General features: G+C 40.7%; 1 protein-coding gene across 1 annotated transcript in view; it reads right to left on the bottom strand.

Moving 5' to 3' along the window:
• Nucleotides 1-18,575, bottom strand: part of GALM (galactose mutarotase) — an 86,042-nt gene extending 67,467 nt beyond the window's left edge. The window contains exons 1-2 of the mRNA XM_040429588.1: nucleotides 18,408-18,575; nucleotides 3,413-3,603 (exon numbers count right to left, since the gene is read on the bottom strand). Coding sequence (XP_040285522.1) covers nucleotides 3,413-3,603; nucleotides 18,408-18,436 — 220 coding nt within the window. The 5' untranslated portion in view covers nucleotides 18,437-18,575. The remainder of the gene's footprint in view (nucleotides 1-3,412; nucleotides 3,604-18,407) is intronic.
• Nucleotides 18,576-21,291: the final 2,716 nt, after the last annotated feature.

Raw genomic sequence — 21,291 nt, 5'->3', positions numbered from 1 at the left:
CAAGTACTCCACAGCGTGGCTGGCAAGAAAGGGTATAAAAGAAGAAAATCTAATGACATGGCCTCCTTGTTCACCTGATCTGAACCCCATTGAGAACCTGTGGTCCATCATCAAATGTGAGATTTACAAGGAGGGAAAACAGTACACCTCTCTGAACAGTGTCTGGGAGGCTGTGGTTGCTGCAGCACGCAATGTTGATGGTGAACAGATCAAAACACTGACAGAATCCATGGATGGCAGGCTTTTGAGTGTCCTTGCAAAGAAAGGTGGCTATATTGGTCACTGATTTGTTTTTGTTTTGTTTTTGAATGTCCGAAATGTATATTTGTGAATGTTGAGATGTTATATTGGTTTCACTGGTAAAAATAAATAATTGAAATGGGTATATATTTGTTTTTTGTTAAGTTGCCTAATAATTATGCACAGTAATAGTCACCTGCACACACAGATATCCCCCTAAAATAGCTAAAACTAAAAACAAACTAAAAACTACTTCCAAAAATATTCAGCTTTGATATTAATGAGTTTTTTGGGTTCATTGAGAAAATGGTTGTTGTTCAATAATAAAATTAATCCTCAAAAATACAACTTGCCTAATAATTCTGCACTCCCTGTAGGTATCGCCGCGTCCGTATCGACCTACTCTATAAAAATATCCCATGAACTAACCCCTCAGATGAACACCGTAAAAAAATTAAAATAAAAACTGTGCTAAATAAACCATTTTTTGTCACCTTACATCACAAAAAGTGTAATAGCAAGCGATCAAAAAGTCACACACACCCCAAAATAATGCCAATAAAATCGTCATCTCATCCCGCAAAAATCATACCCTACCCAAGGTAATCGCCCAAAAACTGAAAAAATTATGGCTCTCAGACTATGGAAACACTAAAACATAATTTTTTTTGCTTCAAAAATGAAATCATTGTGTAAAACTTACATAAATAAAAAAGTATACATATTAGGTATCGCGGCATCCGTGACAACCTGGTCTATAAAAATATCACATGATCTAACCTGTCAGATGAATGTTGTAAATAACAAAAAATAAAAACGGTGCCAAAACAGCTATTTCTTGTGATCTTGCCTCACAAAAAGTGTAATATAGAGCAACCAAAAATCATATGTACCCTAAACTAGTACCAACAATACTGCCACCCTATCCCGTCGTTTCTAAAATGGGGCCACTTTTTTGGAGTTTCTACTCTAGGGGTGCATCAGGGGCGCTTCAAATGGGACATGGTGTCAAAAAAAACAGTCCAGCAAAATCTGCCTTCCAAAAACCGTATGGCATTCCTTTCCTTCTGCGCCCTGCCGTGTGCCTGTACAGCTGTTTACGACCACATATGGGGTGTTTCTGTAAACTACAGAATCAGGGCCATAAATATTGAGTTTTGTTTGGCTGTTAACCCTTGCTTTGTTACTGGGAAAAATGGCTTAAAATGGAAAATTTGCCCAAAAATTTAAATTCTGAAATTTCATCTCCATTTGCCAATAACTCTTGTGGAACACCTAAAGGGTTAACGACGTTTGTAAAATCAGTTTTGAATACCTTGAGGGGTGTAGTTTCTTAGATGGGGTCACTTTTATGGAGTTTCTACTCTAGGGGTGCATCAGGGGGCTTCAAATGGGACATGGTGTCAAAAAAAAAACAGTCCAGCAAAACCTGCCTTCCAAAAACCGTATGGCATTCCTTTCCTTCTGCGCCCTGCCGTGTGCCCGTACAGCGGTTTACGACCACATATGGGGTGTTTCTGTAAACTACAGAATCAGGGCCATAAATATTGAGTTTGGTTTGGCTGTTAACCCTTGCATTGTAACTGGAAAAAAATTATTAAATAGGAAAATTTGCCAAAAAAGTTAAATTTTTAAATTGTATCTCTATTTTCCATTAATTCTTGTGGAACACCTAAAGGGTTAACAAAGTTTGTAAAATCTGTTTTGAATACCTTGAGGGGTGTAGTATATAGGGGTCATTTTTGGGTGGTTTCTATTATGTAAGCCTCGCAAAGTGACATCAGACCTGAACTGGTCCATAAAAATTGGGTTTTTGAAAATTTCAGAAAAGTTTAGATTTAGATTTGCTTCTAAACTTCTAAGCCTTGTAACATCCCCAAAAAATAAAATATCATTCCAAAAATGATCCAAACATGAAGTAGACATATGGGGAATGTAAAGTAATAACTATTTTTGGAGGTATTACTATGTATTATAGAAATTGAAACTTGGAAATTTGCAATAAAAAAAAAGTGTCATAAAGTACAATATGTGACGAAAAAACTAACTCAGAACGGCCTGGATAAGTCAAAGCGTTTTAAAGTTATCAGCACTTAAAGTGACACTGGTCAGATTTGCAAAAAATGGCCAAGTCCTTAAGGTGAAATAGGGCTGAGTCCTTAAGGGGTTAAGTCAAATAATCGTATTCTTATATAGAAAAACTTAATTTTGAGTACTGGAACAAGTGGGGTTGAAAGGGAATATTCGAAAGGGGGGGGGGGGTAGTGTGAATAGGATGAACTGAATACTTTTAAAACTTAGTTATAGTGCTGTTGTAAGACCGAGGAGGTACAATTTTAAAAGGAACCACATTTCAGCAATCTGTTGCTATTGTGTGAACGTATGGTAGTTATACAATTTATATGTTATTCCTTGCAGCGTTATGCCAGCTCTGTACGACAGGAGTCTAAAGTATTCATGAGGTGCATTTCCCTATTACTGTACATAAGGAGAAAACTTTCAGTCAGCTTTAAAGATTGACCATCTTGGAAACATTGACCAGAGGTGCCAGACTTTTACTGTGCTGTGTTTGAGGACTGATTCACATGACCATGCTCGGTCCAGGAAACACTGTGGTTGGCAGAAATTCCCCTTACCCGAACTGACCGCATCATAGTGATTTATAATACAGTCGGTTGCTATCTGATTGTGAGTCTATTGTACTGTCCTCACATGATCATGTGTCAGCACAGTACAATACACAAATAATTAGATAGGAACTGACTATATCATAAATTACTATGATGCAGTCAGTTTGGATAAGGGCAGCCCTGGTCGATCCAGGAGATGCGGCCAACAGAGGGGCCATGTTTCTCGTACAGATGGATCAGGAACCTGTATATGAGCCAATAAAGTAGAGACCATAGATGTTTACATCAGCCACATTACTATTATATTAGCATGACTAGGGGTTCTGGTGAATCCAAATTATACTGGACTATGTCAGTGACCTAACTAATTTGGGTGGTCCCTGCACGTTTGCTCTTCTGACAAACTGGGCGATTCCAAAATAACTCTTTATATATTACTATAGGAATATGGGTAGATCAGTACATCCACAAGGTTAATGCTTTACTATACTATCAAACCAGGATATACCAGACCTGTACAAAAAGATAAAAATAAAACTCACCTTCCAAACTATCAAACCCAAGGACAATATCTCTGAAATGTCCATGTCTATCTTTTGTTTCTAAACGAGTTATGATGCAGCCAAAGGATATAATTTCGGCCTTGATGAAGTCCGACTCAAGATGAAACCTCTCCACTGTCTTGCCATCTGGCAGGTTACCAAACACGTCTCTTGTCACTGATGCCATTGGCCTGTTAAAGTGTGAATGGAAAATTATTTTAAACACTATAGTGTGGATGCTGACAATAACGAAGTGAATACCTAGTTACCAAGCACAGACACAAAGATAATAAATGCATCAATTCATCATCACAACTTACTGCCTAAAGAAACGTTTAAAATCAAAACAAATAATTTTTATTATTTTCCAAATAAAAATGAAAGGAAAAGGTCACACCCCAGATATATGGATGATATAAGCAAAAAAGAAAACTGTAGTTGTTTGAAAGACGTAAACCCCTATGCGTTACCACTGAAAACCCTATATGTATCAATAAACATATAATAACAGTGAATATGGTGTCACTGGATATCAATACTATGAGGGTATACAAAGGGGGATACACATCAGATGCAATGGCACCCTGATACCTGTTATATCATTGCTCAAAGGTAACTATATGCTTGTGACACTTGCGCTAAAGATTGGACTAATGAAGTAGTGGTAAGTTTGTGCTCCTAAATATGATACCCTTTACTAGGGCAATGATCAAGCATCTGTATATTGTATACTGAGCACCTGGTAGCACTCGAGCATGGCCATTCCAGCACCAGACAGGCAGACACACCACCATACATCATCAGTTTGTTGGCGTCCTCTTTGCTTCATGTATCGTTCAATAGCTCCTGATGACACACTGGAATTGTGTTGAAATACGTTGAGCATATGGGCATATAAGCATTGGTGTAGTACTAGTGTGCAAACAAGTATCTGAATAGTACTAGTTAGCCTAGTGAGTTGAGCAGCCACAGCAGACTAGAGTGGCTTGGCTAACCAGGTGCACCCTCCCACTACTGTTTGTGTGGCTTGATGCACCCACAGCATATTTGGGGGCACTGACTCATAGTTGAAGTGTCCCCTTATGATATGTGCTCGGTGCTGATATATTGAGGAGAGCCCAGTAACTTAGGGTATATGCAGTTGCCGAGGGGACCACTAGTGTGCGAATACAGTGCTCGAGTGCTACCAGGTGCTCAGTATACAATATGCAGCTACTTAGTTACCGTTTACCAATAATATCACAGGTATCAGAGTACCACTGCATATGATGCGTTTCCCCATTTGTATACCCTCATAGTATTGATATCCAGTAACACCATATACACCGTTATTATATGTTTACTGGTACATAAGGGGTTTTGAGTGGCAACGCACAGGGGTTTACATCTTTCAAACAATTGCCGTTTTCTTTTTTTGCCTATATCACCCATATATCTGGGGTGTGACCTCTTCCTTTGATTTTAAATTGGAATTCCTAGAAACCCAGAAGTTATGTAATAAAGATTTATTATATAGTCGAGACATTATTAACTACAGATTGCCTTCAATAGCCTTCACTTTTCCAGGAAATTATGGTTTTGGCCTAAAGTGTCTTGAGCCATATGGTTTGGGATTACAAATTGTCTTGGTTTCTTCAGGAAACAGTAATAGGAGAGATGAGACCATCAAGAGCCAGAAAAAGGAGTCCATTGACCATACATTTCCACACATTAAATGCATTTCCAGGCTCTTCCCAGGGAGGAAAATTCCAGGGATTACTGACCATTAAAAAAAAAAAAGAATTTCATTGGCTTTTTATTTTTTTAACATTCCAACCCCTGCAGTGCCCTCAGCATACATAATGGCTCCCATCATTCCTCCTGGACATCAAATGGCCCTCACAGTGTCCCACAGTATTTATAATGGCCCCCATAGTGCTCCCAATATATATATTTGCTCCCAATTGCACCCCCAGAATATACATTATATATATATATATATATATATATATATATATATATATATATATATATTGTGGCAATGTGAATAGTGATGGGTGCAGTAAAGTCCCGGGGAAGCATGAAAAAGGGGTGTTTGCACCAGGAGCGTGTCACCAAGGGGCGCGGCCTTGGTGGAGTAAAGGCCCTAGATATAGGTGGCCACTAAGCTAGTTGGTGGACACCAAGCTACTTAGCTTAGCTAGCTTCAGCTAGTCCAGGGTGGGCTTTTACTGGGAACAGGCAATGTGTTGGGTGGGTGCCTGTTCCCCATGCTCCAGTCCAGGATTTTGGAATATGACCATGTCCAGGGATGGTATTTAATCCTGTTGCTGGACTTGGATGTGGCTCCCAGTCTGGGGAAGGAGAGTGTGTTTTCCAGAAACAGAGGCCTGTTGAGGCTCTGTGTGTGTGGTCTCAGCCGGGCTAGGCTGAGGGACCACGAGGCTAAGTGACAGCCTGGAATTTGGGGGATGCAGTGATGCCTGTGGCACAAGGGCCACAGAGTCAGAGTCGGGAGGACTGCTGGACCACAATCCTTCAAAGAGACTTGCATTTGCTACAGCCTGGAGGCTGCTTGACTATTGGGCTGAGAAAGCCACATGTTATGACCGTATGTGAACGGTCCTTTAGGTGAGTCAGGTTATTATATGTTTAGTTAGAGCCCAGCCGGGCATATTTTGTATCATTTATGTTTGGTTTGCTGAGGTGCCAAATAAAGCGATGTTTGGACCTGAAACTTGGTGTCTGGCGACGATACTTGTGTGAATGACCCCTGGAGAAGAGCTAACCCCCCACAATATATATATATATATATATATATATATTGTGGGGGTCAACTCAATATTGGTAGGCACAGAAGTCAGAGACAGTGATACAACGGCACTGTTCACACAATGATTCACCGGTTTTCTTTATTTTCATCCACAAGCAAAAATATAAGGCCTTTACATTCAGGCAAAAACACAAAATAAACTCCTGCTCGGCTGAGCACTAACTAAACACAAGATCACCCTTTCTATACGGGCGGCCTACTATCAGCCACACGACACAACTCAAAGTAAACTTACAGTGTCCTTTTTGTTGTTTAGGCAGACTTCAGCAGTACTGGTGAAAGACAGTCTGTTCAACCAATCCCTCCCACACACATGCTTATAGTGCAGACCTTTATAGCCCAGAAATGAGCTGAGCTCCATCACCTGGCTAAGAGCTACATAGGAAACCTGTTCTGGACAGGAAAGGAATGAGGAGCCCCACTACCAACCTGCTCATCATTCCATAAAAATCCAGGCCCGACAACACCATTAACCAAAGTCCTCAGCAAACATTGTTTTGCTAAGGCAACCCATCTTTCCTGGATTTCTGATATCTCACCCAGTTTTCCTAGTTGAGATATCCACTTGCTGTAGCCCAGTACATTGTATATGAAAGAAACCTAGGCGAAATATAACGGTTTTCTACTACTTTTCCAGTCACTGTCTCACTATATTTATATATATATATAATACATATACAATGTATATATATACTGTATATATCTAATATACAAAAATGAGTGTATGTATGTTCGTATGTCCACTAAAGGAATCCGCATAGTCGCATTTACAATTGCGAAGTTTTGCACAGCTGCGTTCTGTGACTCGGGGAATGTCATAGACTATGTTTTGAGTGGAAATTTTCACCCCGCGCTTTGCAATTATTTGCCAAAAATTACGCTTAGTAACCTAACCACCAAACTACAGGAGCCATTGTCTGTTGGCTGTTGTGGCAGTTAGCCTGGATATTCATCAGGTTGTGTAAGAGGGTGAGGATATACCCTTAAGTCGACCTTCATGTGAACTGGGATTATTTGCAGAGTGCTCCTATGAAACACACAGGCTGCATCAGTTCAGTGTTAGGAACTTATAGACTGTTATTGCCAGTAGTACTAACTCCAGTCACCAGATGCCGCTGTGTCGCTTGTGAGCTGGCTGGACTGTGTTCTAAGGCTGCAGGAAGTGAGAGACTATGGGCCAGATTTATCATTACTCTGACAGCTCACTCCACTTTCACATATGGCTAAGGTCAGTTTTATGATCGGCCCTTTAAGACTGTAATAAATGTGGTTTGACGGTAGCAGTTTATAGGTCACTAAGCAGCTTTACAAAAGCCTTTACGAAAAAGTCGCATGTTCTATTAAAAAGTCGCATAAGATGAGCATGGTCCTCACTGGAGTGAAATTGCGCATTATTTTTGCGACTTTTTAAATAGTCGCAATAGTAAATCTGTCTAGAGATTCATTTACATAAGAAAACACGCCCACTTTCAGAAAACTGGCGAGCATAGTGCAGAGCGCAGTTTAAGCGATTGCGCAAAAATGTGCGACTTTTTCACTCCATTATTCTGACTTGAGCTAATGATAAATCTGGCCCTATGTCTGTGCTGCAGGAGTCTGAGAGAGATTATTCAGTGTAAAGGATTGTTTCTCTGAGGAGCTGTGTGCTGGAGTTCTGGATCCGTACAGCAACTGATACTGGTACTGAACTGGTGAGTCGTGAACAGCGTGCACACTAAAGGTAGAGGATCAACTTGTTTCTGTGTAGGCCTACACCGGTGACTCTGCAGCACAGTATCGACTTGTAGGCTCTGTTGTGCATGCCACCGAGTTAGTTAGGTTTGTCCGGTCGGACATGAACAGTGACATAGTATAAGGTACTCTGTGTATCCCTGTATTGCTGTGTGGTGTTGTTGTAGAGGTTCAGGCAGGTCTGGGTCTGATACTCTGCCGGATGATAAGTTTGAGAACCCTGTGCTGTGCCACCGGCGGCTGGCTCTGCAGACACTACAGTGGATCTATAACGCTAAAGGGAGATAATATAGCGCTGGCAGTCGTACACACGGTTTTGCCTATAGTTAAATTGGGAAACACCTTTCACTACATATTTCGGCGAGTGGCGCAGCACCAGGGTGAGTGCCCCTAGAACTATAAATACATATATTGCCATACTGTTGTTTCCATGGTGCTTCCTAGGTTTGATTTGTTAGGAATAAAAGTACAAAGTTTCCTTATGAACCCGTGTGGCCTTGCTGTATACTGGGGAGCCCTCCCTGTTCACGACAGGTGCATATAGCAACCAATCACAGCTCAGCTTCTATTTTGCTACAGGTCATTATATGAGCTTTGATTGGTAGCTACAGAAGGACAGTCTTAGTATAAGACAGCTTATGTGTGAGTTAATATGATTTTGATGCCGTTGTTGTTGTAGAGGCTGATGTAACTCACATGACCTTAAGTGTATACTATTTCTGTGGAGTTTTATATACTGTCAATTAAAGACAATAATGCACTGTAAGAAAAGGAATTTGATTGGACAATTGTCGTCAGATACTAAGAGAAAAGCCGGGTTATTATGGGAATAATTTTTAACGAGACGGGGTACAGTGGAGGTAACAAATAAAGGGCAGGCCGCTGTGGAGGTCACTGGTAAAGGAGCGGGCACTGTGGAGGTTATGGGGGCAGGCCGCTGTGGAGGTCACTGTTAAGCAGGGTGAATAAAAATCTCTGAATTATTTTTTTTAAATAAAAAAAAATCCGATTTTTTTGATTTAACCACTTCCCATCTGGGCCCTTTGCCCCCTTCCTGACCAGGCCAAATTTTGCAAAACTGACATATCTCACTTTATGTGGTAATAACTTTGGAACACCTTTATTTATCCAAGTCATTCAGAGATTGTTTTCTCGTGACACATTGTACTTCATGATAGTCATAAATTTGAGTCAAAATATTTCACCTTTATTTATGAAAAAATCCCAAATTTACCCAAAAATTTGAAAAATTTGCAATTTTCTAAATTTCAATTTCTCTGCTTTCAAAACAGAAAGTGATACCTCATAAAATAGTTATTATTTAACATTTCCCATATGTCTACTTTATGTTGGCATCATTTTGGAAATGTCATTTTATTTTTTTAGGACGTTAGAAGGCTTAGAAGTTTAGAAGCAATTCTTCAAATTTTTAAGAAAATTGCCAAAACCCACTTTATAAGGACCAGTTCAGGTCTGAAGTCACTTTGTGGGGCCTACATAGTGGATACCCCCATAAATGACCCCATTGTAGAAACTACACCCCTCAAGGTATTCAAAACCGATTTTTACAAACTTTGTTAACCCTTTAGGCGTTCCACAAGAATTAAAGGAAAATGGAGATCAAATTTTAAAATTTCACTTTTTTGGCAGATTTTCCATTTTAATCAATTTTTTTCTTTAACACATCGATGGTTAACAGCCAAACAAAACTCAATATTTATTACCCAGATTCTGCGGTTTACAGAAACACCCCACATGTGGTCGTAAACTGCTGTATGGGCACACGGCAGGGCGCAGAAGGAAAGGAACTCCACATGGTTTTTAGATGCCATGTCCCATTTGAAGCCCCCTGATGCACCCTTACAGTAGAAACTCCCAAGAAGTGACCCCATTTTGGAAACTAGGGGATAAGGTGCCAGTTTTATTAGTACTATTTTTGGGTACATATGATTTTTTGATCATTCATTATAACACTTTATGGGGCAAGGTGACCAAAAAATTGGTTGTTTTAGCACAGTTTCTATTTATTTATTTTTACAGCGTTCACCTGAGGGGTTCAGTCAAGTGACATTTTTATAGAGCAGATTGTTACGGACGTGGCGATACCTAATATGTATACTTTTTCTCATTTATTAAAGTTTTACACAATAATAGCATTTTTGAAACCAAAAAATTATGTTTTAATGTGTCCATGTTCTGAGAGCTATAGTTTTTTTATTTTTTGAGAGATTTTCTTATGTAGGGGCTCATTTTTTGCGGGATGAGGTGACGGTTTTATTGGTACTATTTTGTGGGACATACGCGTTTTTGATCACTTGGTGTTGCACCTTTTGTGATGCAAGGTGACAAAAATTGCTTGTTTTGACACAGTTTTTTTTTTTTTTTTTTTTACGGTGTTCACCCGAGGGGTTAGGTCATGTGATATTTTTATAGAGCTGGTTTTTACGGACGCGGCAATACCTAATATGTATACTTTTTTTTATTTGTTTCACTTTAACACAATAATAGCATTTTTGAAACCAAAAAAATGATGTTTTAGTGTCTCCATGTTCTAAGAGCTATAGTTTTTTTTATTTTTTGAGAGATTTTCTTATGTAGGGGCTCATTTTTTGCGGGATGAGGTGACGGTTTTATTGGTACCATTTTGTGGGACATACGCGTTTTTGATCACTTGGTGTTGCACCTTTTGTGATGCAAGGTGACAAAAATTGGTTGTTTTGACACAGTTTTTTTTATTTATTTTTTACGGTGTTCACCCGAGGGGTTAGGTCATGTGATATTTTTATAGAGCTGGTTTTTACGGACGCGGCAATACTAAATATGTCTATTTTATTTTATTTTTTCTATTTTTAATTTTTTTTTTTATTCCTTACTTGGGATTTTTATTTTTTTTTACATGTGAACCTTTTTTTTATTTTATTTTTTCAACACTTTATTTTATTTTTATTTTATTTTACACTTTTCGTCCCCCATAAGGTCATACAAGACCTCTGGGGGACATTTACTTCACTTTTTTTTTTTTTTTCACTGTTGATTTCTCCTGTAACTGGGGCTGACATAGTAGCCCCAGTTACAGTGGAAATGCACCCCTATAGAGGCTGTACAGCAGCAATCCTGCGCTGCACAGCCTCACAGCAGGGCTGATCGAGGTCTCTGAGAGACCTCACACAGCCCCTGCACTCTCCGGGGAACTGTCCCTGCCTTGTCTTAGGGTTGCCCTGCTGTCACTGACAGCGGGCAACCCGATCAGCAGCTGCACGATTAGCGTGCAGCTGCTATTTCTGACAGGACGTTTTAAAACGTGCTGTCAGAAATAGACGTCCACCCATAGGACGTTTATATCCTATGGGCGGACGTGAGGCGGTTAAATCAGATTTTTTTGATTTAAATCAGATTTTTTTTATATAAAATACTTTTTGAGGAAAATATATTACCATCCAAAGGATATTCCATCATAAAATAATTTGTTTTTTAATTATGTTGAATAAGGCTGTATGTGTTAAATTTTTTTGGTAAATAAATTCCATTAATCCATTCACAATGTCATGCTCTTCCAGAGGTTTTTGTAAGATTATTGGGCAGTTTCTCTGCCTACAAGATATTATCACAGATTCTTGGTTTACTTTTGCAGTTCTCAAAACTGAATTTGACTCAGCAGAGATCACATGCCTCTTCTTCACAGCAAAAATGTTATAACATGAACTGAGTTGAGAAAAAGACCTTAATCCTAACTTCTACAAACCTATGAATACAGAATCAACCTAATCAAACTAATATGAAAAGTTGTTATTCTAAAAATCTTCATCTACTTGCATATTATAAGTTATACCAGCAAGAATTAGTCTTTATTTAGAAAACTATGATTTAAATCAAGCCTTACTGACTAGTGATTTAAATTGTGATTTAAATCAGTTTGATTTAAATCAAATCCACCCTGCTGTTAAGGTTATGCGGGTTATTGTGGAAATCACTGTTAAGCAGACGGGGTACTGTGGAGATAACTAATAAAGGGGCGGCCACTGTGGAGGTCTCTGTTAAAGGGGCGTTCGCTGTGGATGTTACTGTTAAGGGGGCAGGGGACTGTGGAGGCCTCTATGAAAGGGGCAGCTGCTGTGGAGGTCACTGTTAAGGCAGCGGTGTACTGTGGCAGTCACTGTTAAAGGGGCGGGTGCTGTGGTGTTCTCTGTTAAGGGGACGGTCTGTTATGGAGGTCAGTGTTAAGGGGCAATGTGCTGTAGAGGTCACTGTTAAAGGGGCAGGCCCCTATGAAGGCCAGTTAAGGGGGTGGGCTGCTGTGGAGGTCCCATTTTAAGGAGGCAGGGAACTTTGGAGGGGGGGGGGTCAGTGTTAAGGGGTGGGGGGCTGTAGAGTTCACTGTTAAAGGGGCAGGGTGCTATAGAGGTTACTCTTATGGAAGATACTTTTAACTACACACAGAAACATTAAATTAAATACTGTAGATTAAATATACCTGTGTGAAGCCAGGTCCTTCTGCTAATATATATATATATATATATATATATACACATACACACACACACAGTCGTGGCCAAAAGTTTTGAGAATTACATAAATATTGGAAATTGGAAAAGTTGCTGCTTAAGTTTTTATAATAGCAATTTGCATATACTCCAGAATGTTATGAAGAGTGATCAGATGAATTGCATAGTCCTTCTTTGCCATGAAAATTAACTTAATACCAAAAAAACCTTTCCACTGCATTTCATTGCTGTCATTAAAGGACCTGTTGAGATCATTTCAGTAATCGTCTTGTTAACTCAGGTGAGAATGTTGACGAGCACAAGGCTGGAGATCATTATGTCAGGCTGATTGGGTTAAAATGGCAGACTTGACATGTTAAAAGGAGGGTGATGCTTGAAATCATTGTTCTTCCATTGTTAACCATGGTGACCTGCAAAGAAACGTGTGCAGCCAACATTGTGTTGCATAAAAATGGCTTCACAGGCAAGGATATTGTGGCTACTAAGATTGCACCTCAATCAACAATTTATAGCATCATCAAGAACTTCAGGGAAAGAGGTTCAATTCTTGTTAAGAAGGCTTCAGGGCATCCAAGAAAGTCCAGCAAGCGCCAGGATCGTCTCCTAAAGAGGATTCAGCTGCGGGATCGGAGTGCCACCAGTGAAGAGCTTGCTCAGGAATGGCAGCAGGCAGGTGTGAGCACATCTGCACGCACAGTGAGGCGAAGAGTTTTGGAAGATGGCCTGGTGTCAAGAAGGGCAGCAAAGAAGCCACTTCTCTCCAAACAAAACATCAGGGACAGATTGATCTTCTGCAGAAAGTATGGTGAATGGACTGCTGAGGACTGGGCAAAGTCATATTCTCCGATGAAGCCTCTTTCCGATTGTTTGGGGCATCTGAAAAAAGGCTTGTCCGGAGAAGAAAAGGTGAGCGCTACCATCAGTCCTGTGTCATGCCAACAGTAAAGCATCCTGAGACCATTCATGTGTGGGGTTGCTTCTCATCCAAGGGAGTGGGCTCACTCACAATTTTGCCCCAAAACACAGCAATGAATAAAGAATGGTACCAAAACACCCTCCAACAGCAACTTCTTCCAACAATCCAACAACAGTTTGGTGAAGAACAATGCATTTTCCAGCACGATGGAGCACCGTGCCATAAGGCAAAAGTGATAACTAAGTGGCTCGGGGACCAAAACATTGACAATTTGGGTCCATGGCCTGGAAACTCCCCAGATCTTAATCCCATTGAGAACTTGTGGTCAATCCTCAAGAGGCGGGTGGACAAACAAAAACCCACTAATTCTGACAAACTCCAAGAAGTGATTATGAAAGAATGGGTTGCTATCAGTCAGGAATTGGCCCAGAAGTTGATTGAGAGCATGCCTAGTCGAATTGCAGAGGTCCTGAAAAAGAAGGGCCAACACTGCAAATACTGACTCTTTGCATAAATGTCATGTAATTGTCGATAAAAGCCTTTGAAACGTATGAAGTGCGTGTAATTATATTTCACTACATCACAGAAACAACTGGAACAAAGATCTAAAAGCAGTTTAGCAGCAAACTTTGTGAAAACTAATATTTGTGTCATTCTCAAAACTTTTGGCCACGACTGTATATATATCCTCACCATTTTGCCCAAGTATATATAATGACTCCCTCATTTAGGAGCCCCCTACTCCCAAACCTTGATAGTGTCCTTTAAAAAAAATATATATATACCAGTAAATACTCACCTCATCCCTTTACATGTGAGGGAACACTTGTTCCGCATTCATTTCTATGCTAGCACCACTACACGTGACCAAGATTACAAAACACAAAAAAAGGGTATAAACAGCAACTTGTATCTCATCTGCAAAATGAATCATTCTTTCAAGTTTCACCAGCATTTTCTTCAGGGTATTTTAAAGTGAAAAATATGCATCAGATTGCACACGGCATTGTAGTTTATGTGGATGCTCTGTACGGATTTCTGTGCCGTTTTCGCTATGTTTCTGTATATGTGACTTGCATATTTTGACGCTGATTTGCCCCAGATCTCACCCTTTGCAATGCATTTGCATCTGCACTAAAAATCAGCACAAACAATTGACATTCTGCATGTATCAAAATCTGCACCACAGGTCAATTTCTTCACATACAAAATACATACTGTGTACATGAAATCTGGCATTTACTTTGCTGGTATTGGGCCGTGTGCTTTAAGTTAAAGCAGTTCCTGACTCCAGGATAGGTCATCAATATCAGATCTGTGGGGGTCCGACACCCCCACCGATCAGCTGGTTGATGAGAAGGCTGGGTTCCGCGCCAGAGCTGCCTTCTTCTCATTGAATAGGAACAAGACGCCCCCTAGAAGTGAATGGAACGGCTTGTAATTACACCTGCTCACCGCTACGATGTCGACAGCAAGCAGGAAAACAATGAAGGGAAGGCTGCACTCTCACGGAGCATGGCCCTCTCTTCATACAGCTGATCGGCTGGATGCCGGGTGTCCGACCCCCCTCTGATCTGATATTGATGAACTATCCTGAGGATAGGTCATCAATATTAAAATTCTGGAAAACCCCTTTAAGTCTACCTTAAAATCCACATAAAAACTGTATAAAAACGACATAAATCCACACTATTTATCACAATTTTGTTTTGCTTTTTTATGCTGATTTTCAGATTTTTTAACAAACCCCTGTAAATCTATGGGGAAACCACTCTACATAAGGTGCAGAATTACACAAACAATTGAAAAAGTCTATGAGATTATACAAGTTTCATGTACATTTAGCGAATTTTTTCTGTGCGGAAATTAACCTGCCGTGCTGCGCAGATTTCTAAATCCACAGCATGTCAATTAGGTTTAGCTGCGAATTTCACCCTTTTCCACTGTTAGAAATTGCAGATGTTGATGCGGATATGGTGCAGAAACGTGCATAAAGCTGCATGGAAATTGATGTGGATCTTAGGGCTTATGCACACGACTGTATGGCTTTTTCAGTGTTTTGCGGCCGCTTTTCCGTTTTTTGTTTTAGAAGTGTTTCTGGTTCCGTTTTTCCATTCCGTTTTTCTGTATGGTATATACCAGTGATGGTGAACCTTTTAGAGACCGAGTGCCCAAACTGCAACCCTACCACCCACTTATTTATCGCAAAGGGCCAACACTGCAATGGCAATGAATACCAATATAGTATGTCTTCAATGTAATTTATCTATAATAACCTGCCTACATTCAATGCGCTGCTTGTGCCATTCATAGTGCGCCCTGCGCTGATGAATGGCAGGAAAAGTCTAAGGCATATTAGTACACCATAGACTTTTCCCAGGGCACCCGTGCCATAGGTTCGCCACCACTGCTATATACAGTATACAGTAATTACATAGCAAAAATTAGGCTCGGCATAAAATTTCCAATAGATGGTTCCGCAAAAACGGAACGATACGGAAGACATACAGAGTACATTCTGTTTTTTTTTGGAGGACTCATTGACTTGAATGGAGCCAGGTAACGTGATTTGCGGGCAATAATAGGACATGTTCTATCTTTGAACGGAACAGAAAAATGAAAATACGGAAACGGAATTCACACAGAGACACTTCGCAACAACAATTGACATGCTGCAGATTTCCACACAGCAGGTCAATTTCCACACCTAAATAAAAAGCAAGGTGTACATGGGATTTTTCTAACCTTATAGGCCTCTTTCACACGAGCGTGGCGGATTAGGTCGGTCCGGATGCGTTCAGGGTGCGTTCAGTGAAACTCGCACCATTTTGCAAGCAAGTTCAGTCAGTTTTGTCTGCAATTGTGTTCAGTTTTTTCCGTGTGAGTGCAATGCATTTTGATGCGTATTTCACGCGTGTGATAAAAAACTGAAGGTTTACAAACAACATCTCCTAGCAACCATCAGTGAAAAACGCATCGCACCCGCACTTGCTTCCGGATGCAATGCATTTTTCACTGAAGCCCCATTCACTTCTATGGGGCCAGGGCTGCATGAGAATCCGCACCATGTGTAGGTGTCCTAAGGCTGGGTTCACACGAGCGTGTCCGGATTAGGTCCGGATGTGTCCCGGTGTATTGCGGCAAACCCGCGCGAGTAGGAATGCAATTGCAGTCAGTTTTGACTGCGATTGCGTTCCGATGTTCAGTTTTTATCGCGCGGGTGCAATGTGTTTTGCACGCGCGTGATAAAAAACTGACTGTGGTACCCAGACCCGAACTTCTTCACAGAAGTTCAGGTTTGGGTTCGGTGTTGTGTAGATGTTATTATTTTCCCTTATAACATGGAAATTCATATTATTCAGTTTTTTACACCATGTCCACACCAAAATCCGCTATTTCTAATTGCACATTTTGCCGTGGTTTAGATGCAGTTTTGCTGCAGATCTCTCCCTTCCATTGATAAGGGTGAAATTAGCAGCTGAAACTGCAAACATAATTGACGTTATAAATTTGGTAAAGTGTACATGAGACTTGTGTACTCTCATTCACTTTGCTGGTACTGCAGTACACTGTGGTTTTTTCGCACGGGAATCTGCACAGAAAAACTGCATGTATTTTGCAGATGGCCCAAGGGTGGCTGCACATGGTGCAGATTTGTGCGCAGAAAATCTGCAAGAAATCTGCACCAAAACAGCACAAAAAAAACACACACATAAGTCTAGTTTCACACTAGCGGCAAGGGACTCCGGCAGGCTGTTCCGGCGGGTTAACAGCCTGCCGGAGGTCCGTGCCGCTAGTGTGAAAGTATCCTAAATCCACATTATTTATTATGGTTTTTGCTGCGTGTTTGATGTGGTTTTACAACAGATATAACTAGTGTTGAGCGAACTTGTTTTTTAAGTTCTGCGTCCAAAGTTCGGGTTATCGAAGAATCCCGTTATAGATTCCAAATTTCATTATGGTCCGTGGTAGCGGAATCCATAACGGGATTCTTCGATAACTGAATCCGAACTTTGGACGCAGAACTTAAAAACAAGTTCGCTCTACACTAGATCTAACCCTTCCATTTTGCAGAACGCTACGTCCTGTCCTCTGTTAGAATTGTCTATTCTTGTCCGCAAAATGGACAAGAATAGGACGTTTGTTTGTTTTTTGAGGGGCCGCGTACAGTCCGCATCTTTTGCGGCCCCATTGAAATGAATGGGTCCAAATGCGGACCCAAACCATGGTCATAAGCATGAGCCCTTATGCTGTGCTTTTTCTGCACAAAACCTGCAACGCGTGTAATCTGCACCGTGTGCGGCCACTCTGAAGCCACCTGCACACGTTACAGAATACGAGATTACACAGATTTCACGTACACTTTGCGGATTTTTTTCTGTGTGGAAATTGACCTGATGTGCAGATTTCCAAATCTGCAGCGTGTCAATTATGTTTGCGGTTTGGTACGGTGCAGAAACGCACAGAAATCCAGACGGAAATTTGTGCGGATCTTCTTTGCATTCACTCCCAGTCCTGTGCAGGTCCCCTAGGTGTGTTCTCAGTGTACTCTTGCCCCTTTTTTTGCAGATCTAGGTGTGTCTGCTAATCACAGGTTACTATGTGTGGTGTTTTTGCTGTTTTTTTTCTCCAATGACTTCAATTGTAGTAAAAAAAAATCTATGTGCAAATACAATAACATAACGCCGGTAATTTGACAAATATTTTCTAGAATAGATTTTTTTGGTGCAAGAATCCAGCTAAACTCTGTGTGATTCCTCATGGGAGAAAGTTCACCAGTGCTGTGCATGACTGTATGACAGTTTATCGAGGATTTATCCTGGGATAGACAGAATCAGACAGACGTAGTTGGAGAGAAATGAACCAAAGCTGTTTCTGAGCCGCCAGTAAGAAGTCACAAGGAGGCTTTTCATGGACATTGTATAATGCAGCCATTGTGCATGGAACTGCACCAACATTGATCTACTCTGCCCAGAAGCTACAAATGCAAACATCTGCCCCATTATAAACTGCGGAAGTCAGGAAATACTGCACCTGAATCCCAATGACTGCAGCAGGCTCATGTGACCAGCGTTACACTGTGTCAGTCACTTCTTCCTGTGCAGCTGGAGGAGGAGACACAGTCCTGGTGCTAAAGCTTTATTCAGCAGGAACTGGAAGGAGCAGAATAGTATGGATGTGGGTGGTGCAGTATGTTCACGCTCTCCGCAGGCCATCTCATTCAAGCCAGGTTCTCGCCGGGCACCAGAAGTGATTTTAAAGTAGAAGTGTACTTATTTCTATTATATGTTCACTTCCTTTAGGATCCACTAAGGCTACTTTCACACTGGCGTTTATGGGTCCGCTTGTGAGATCCGTTTCAGGGCTCTCACAAGCAGCCCAAAACAGATCAGTTGGATAAGGATCCGTTTAGAATGCATCAGTTTGGCTGCGTTCCGCTTTTGAGGCGGACACCAAAACGCAGCTTGCAGCGTTTTGCCGTCCGCCTGACGATGCGGAGCCAAATGGATCCGTCCTGACTTACAATGTAAGTCAATGGGAACGGATCCGTTTTCACTGACACAATATGGTGCGATTGAAAACGGATCCGTCCCCCATTGACTTTTAATGTAAGTCAAGACGGATCCGTTTTGACTTAGACTTTTTTTTTTGAAAGAACAATGAAAAACGGATCCGTTCCGAACGGATACAAGCGTTTGCATTATCGGTGCGGATCCGTCTGTGCAGATACAAGACGGATCCGCACCGAACACAGGTGTGAAAGTAGCCTTAGAAAAAAAAGCATAAAAAATACAGTACATTGCACTACATTTGAAGCCCATGTCCAGGATCCGTCTGTGTGTGGTGAAGTGCTGTCCGCATCTTTTGCTGCCCCATTCAAGTGAATGGGTCCGCATCGGCTCGGATGCGGACCAAAAGAACGGTCGTGTGCATGAGGCCTGACTTGGGGGTTTCATAAACTGTAAGCCATAATCATCCAAATTATAACAAATAAAGGCTTGAAATATCTCGCTTTGCATGTAATAAGTCGATCTCATATGTTAGTTTCACCTTTTAAGTTGCATTACTGAAATAAATTCAAATTTTTCAAGTTTCACCTGTATGTGAACCTAGCCTAAAATAGTTTATTCTACTGTTTAAGGCTATGTTCACATATCATTATTTCTTTCATACAGGGACATACGACTCCCATTGACTCGCATTGTATAAGACGCATGCAGTGTGGTATACGTTTCTTTAAAACATATTTGTATACTGCCATGTTGGCATAAATCCCATAACACAATATAATCACCAATAGCTCAGATAAGTAAGTCGGTCTTATTAATAATAGACAATTACCAATGTGTTCATTTAAATTTCTTTATTAACCCTTTCAAGACCCGGCGATTTTCCGCTTTTTTGTTTACGTTTTTTACTCCCAGCCCTCCCAAAGCCATAACTTTATTTTTTCATTCACATAGCTATATGAGGGCTTGGTTTTTGCAGGACAAGATGTACTTTCTAATGGCACGATTTACGGTTGCATAAAATGTGGTGGAAAGTGGGGAAAAAAATTCCAAATCGGGGAAAATTGGGGAAAAAAAACGCAATTCCGAAATAGTTTTATGGGTTTTGTTTTTAGTGCATTCCCTATAAGGTAAAACTGACCACTTACTTTCATTATCCAGGTCAGTACGATTACAGCGATACCACAGTATATTTTTTTTTACTGAAAAACAAAACTTTTTTTTTTTTCGCTATAGTCTGAACCCTCTTTTCTGCAGTTATATGTATGGAGCTGTGTGAGGGCTAATTTTTTTACGGGGCGGTCTGTACTTTTTAGGGGTGTGTACTACTTTTTTTTTTTGTGGGAAGAGAAGCAACAAAAAATGTTTTCACTTTTGTATCCATTTTGCCGTTTCCCGTATGGGATAAATATTTTGATATTTAATAGTACAGGTGTTTCCCCACGCAGCGATACCCATGATGTGTATTTTTTATGTTTTGTTCTCATTTGGGGGAAAGTTGGGTGATTTGAATTTTTATATTTTTTTTAATTTTTAAAAACATGTTTTAACACTTTTTTTTTATAGTTTTCATAGGGAACTATAAGCAATCATTAGATTGCTTCTTTCATTGACTCCTATGCATTAGCATTGGAGTTTATGGGGATCATACTATGTTCCTATAGAGCTTTGCCACAGGCATGGGCTCCATAGGAACTAATGTGAAGCAGCCTCCTGTCACACAGGAGGACAGGGGCTGCTGCACAGTGCATTCAGCTTCCCCCGATCCTCAACTGGTGGGGCCGAAGGACACCTAGAAGCATGCGCTTCCGGGTTTTACCGCGTTCAGATGCCGTGGTCATGTTTGACTACGGCATCTGAAGTGTTAAAAGGCCGCAACCTGTATTATCGCCAGTTGCGGACATTATGCGCCAATACCTTTATTTTCGCACCTTAGCTCTCACCGTTGGACAGCCCACCACCAATCTCTTCTTCTGTCTCCTGCCAAATCCACAAGGTTAGGGTATACCATCTCCATCTGTTTTCCAAGTAAGATTATTGTAATTATTTCATTGTAAATGCAGTGATGGGTATTATCCACCATGGCTCCTCTCATTGCATTTGCAATTGACAGGTCACTCCATTCTGTACAGTGAGTATGTCCTAAATCCAACTCGCAAGACTATTCCAAGGGATCAGCACCATATATGGTTGCCACCTTTCCCAACAAAAAATACAAAACGTTTACATGGGTAAAAATGGGATGTGGTTTTCAGAACATGGCTTAAAGAGGACCTTTCACCGATTCTTACCCTATGAACTAACTATACAGATAGGTAGAGCGGCACCCGGGGATCTCTCTGCACTTACTATTATCCCCGGGCGCCGCTCCGTTCTCCTGCTATGTCCTCCGGTATCTCCGTTCCCTA

The sequence above is a fragment of the Bufo bufo genome, chromosome 4 (assembly GCF_905171765.1).
Source record: "Bufo bufo chromosome 4, aBufBuf1.1, whole genome shotgun sequence".
Lineage (NCBI taxonomy): Eukaryota > Metazoa > Chordata > Amphibia > Anura > Bufonidae > Bufo > Bufo bufo.
The sequence above is the reverse complement of the archived record's forward strand: the minus strand, read 5'-3'. Positions and strand labels throughout refer to the sequence as shown.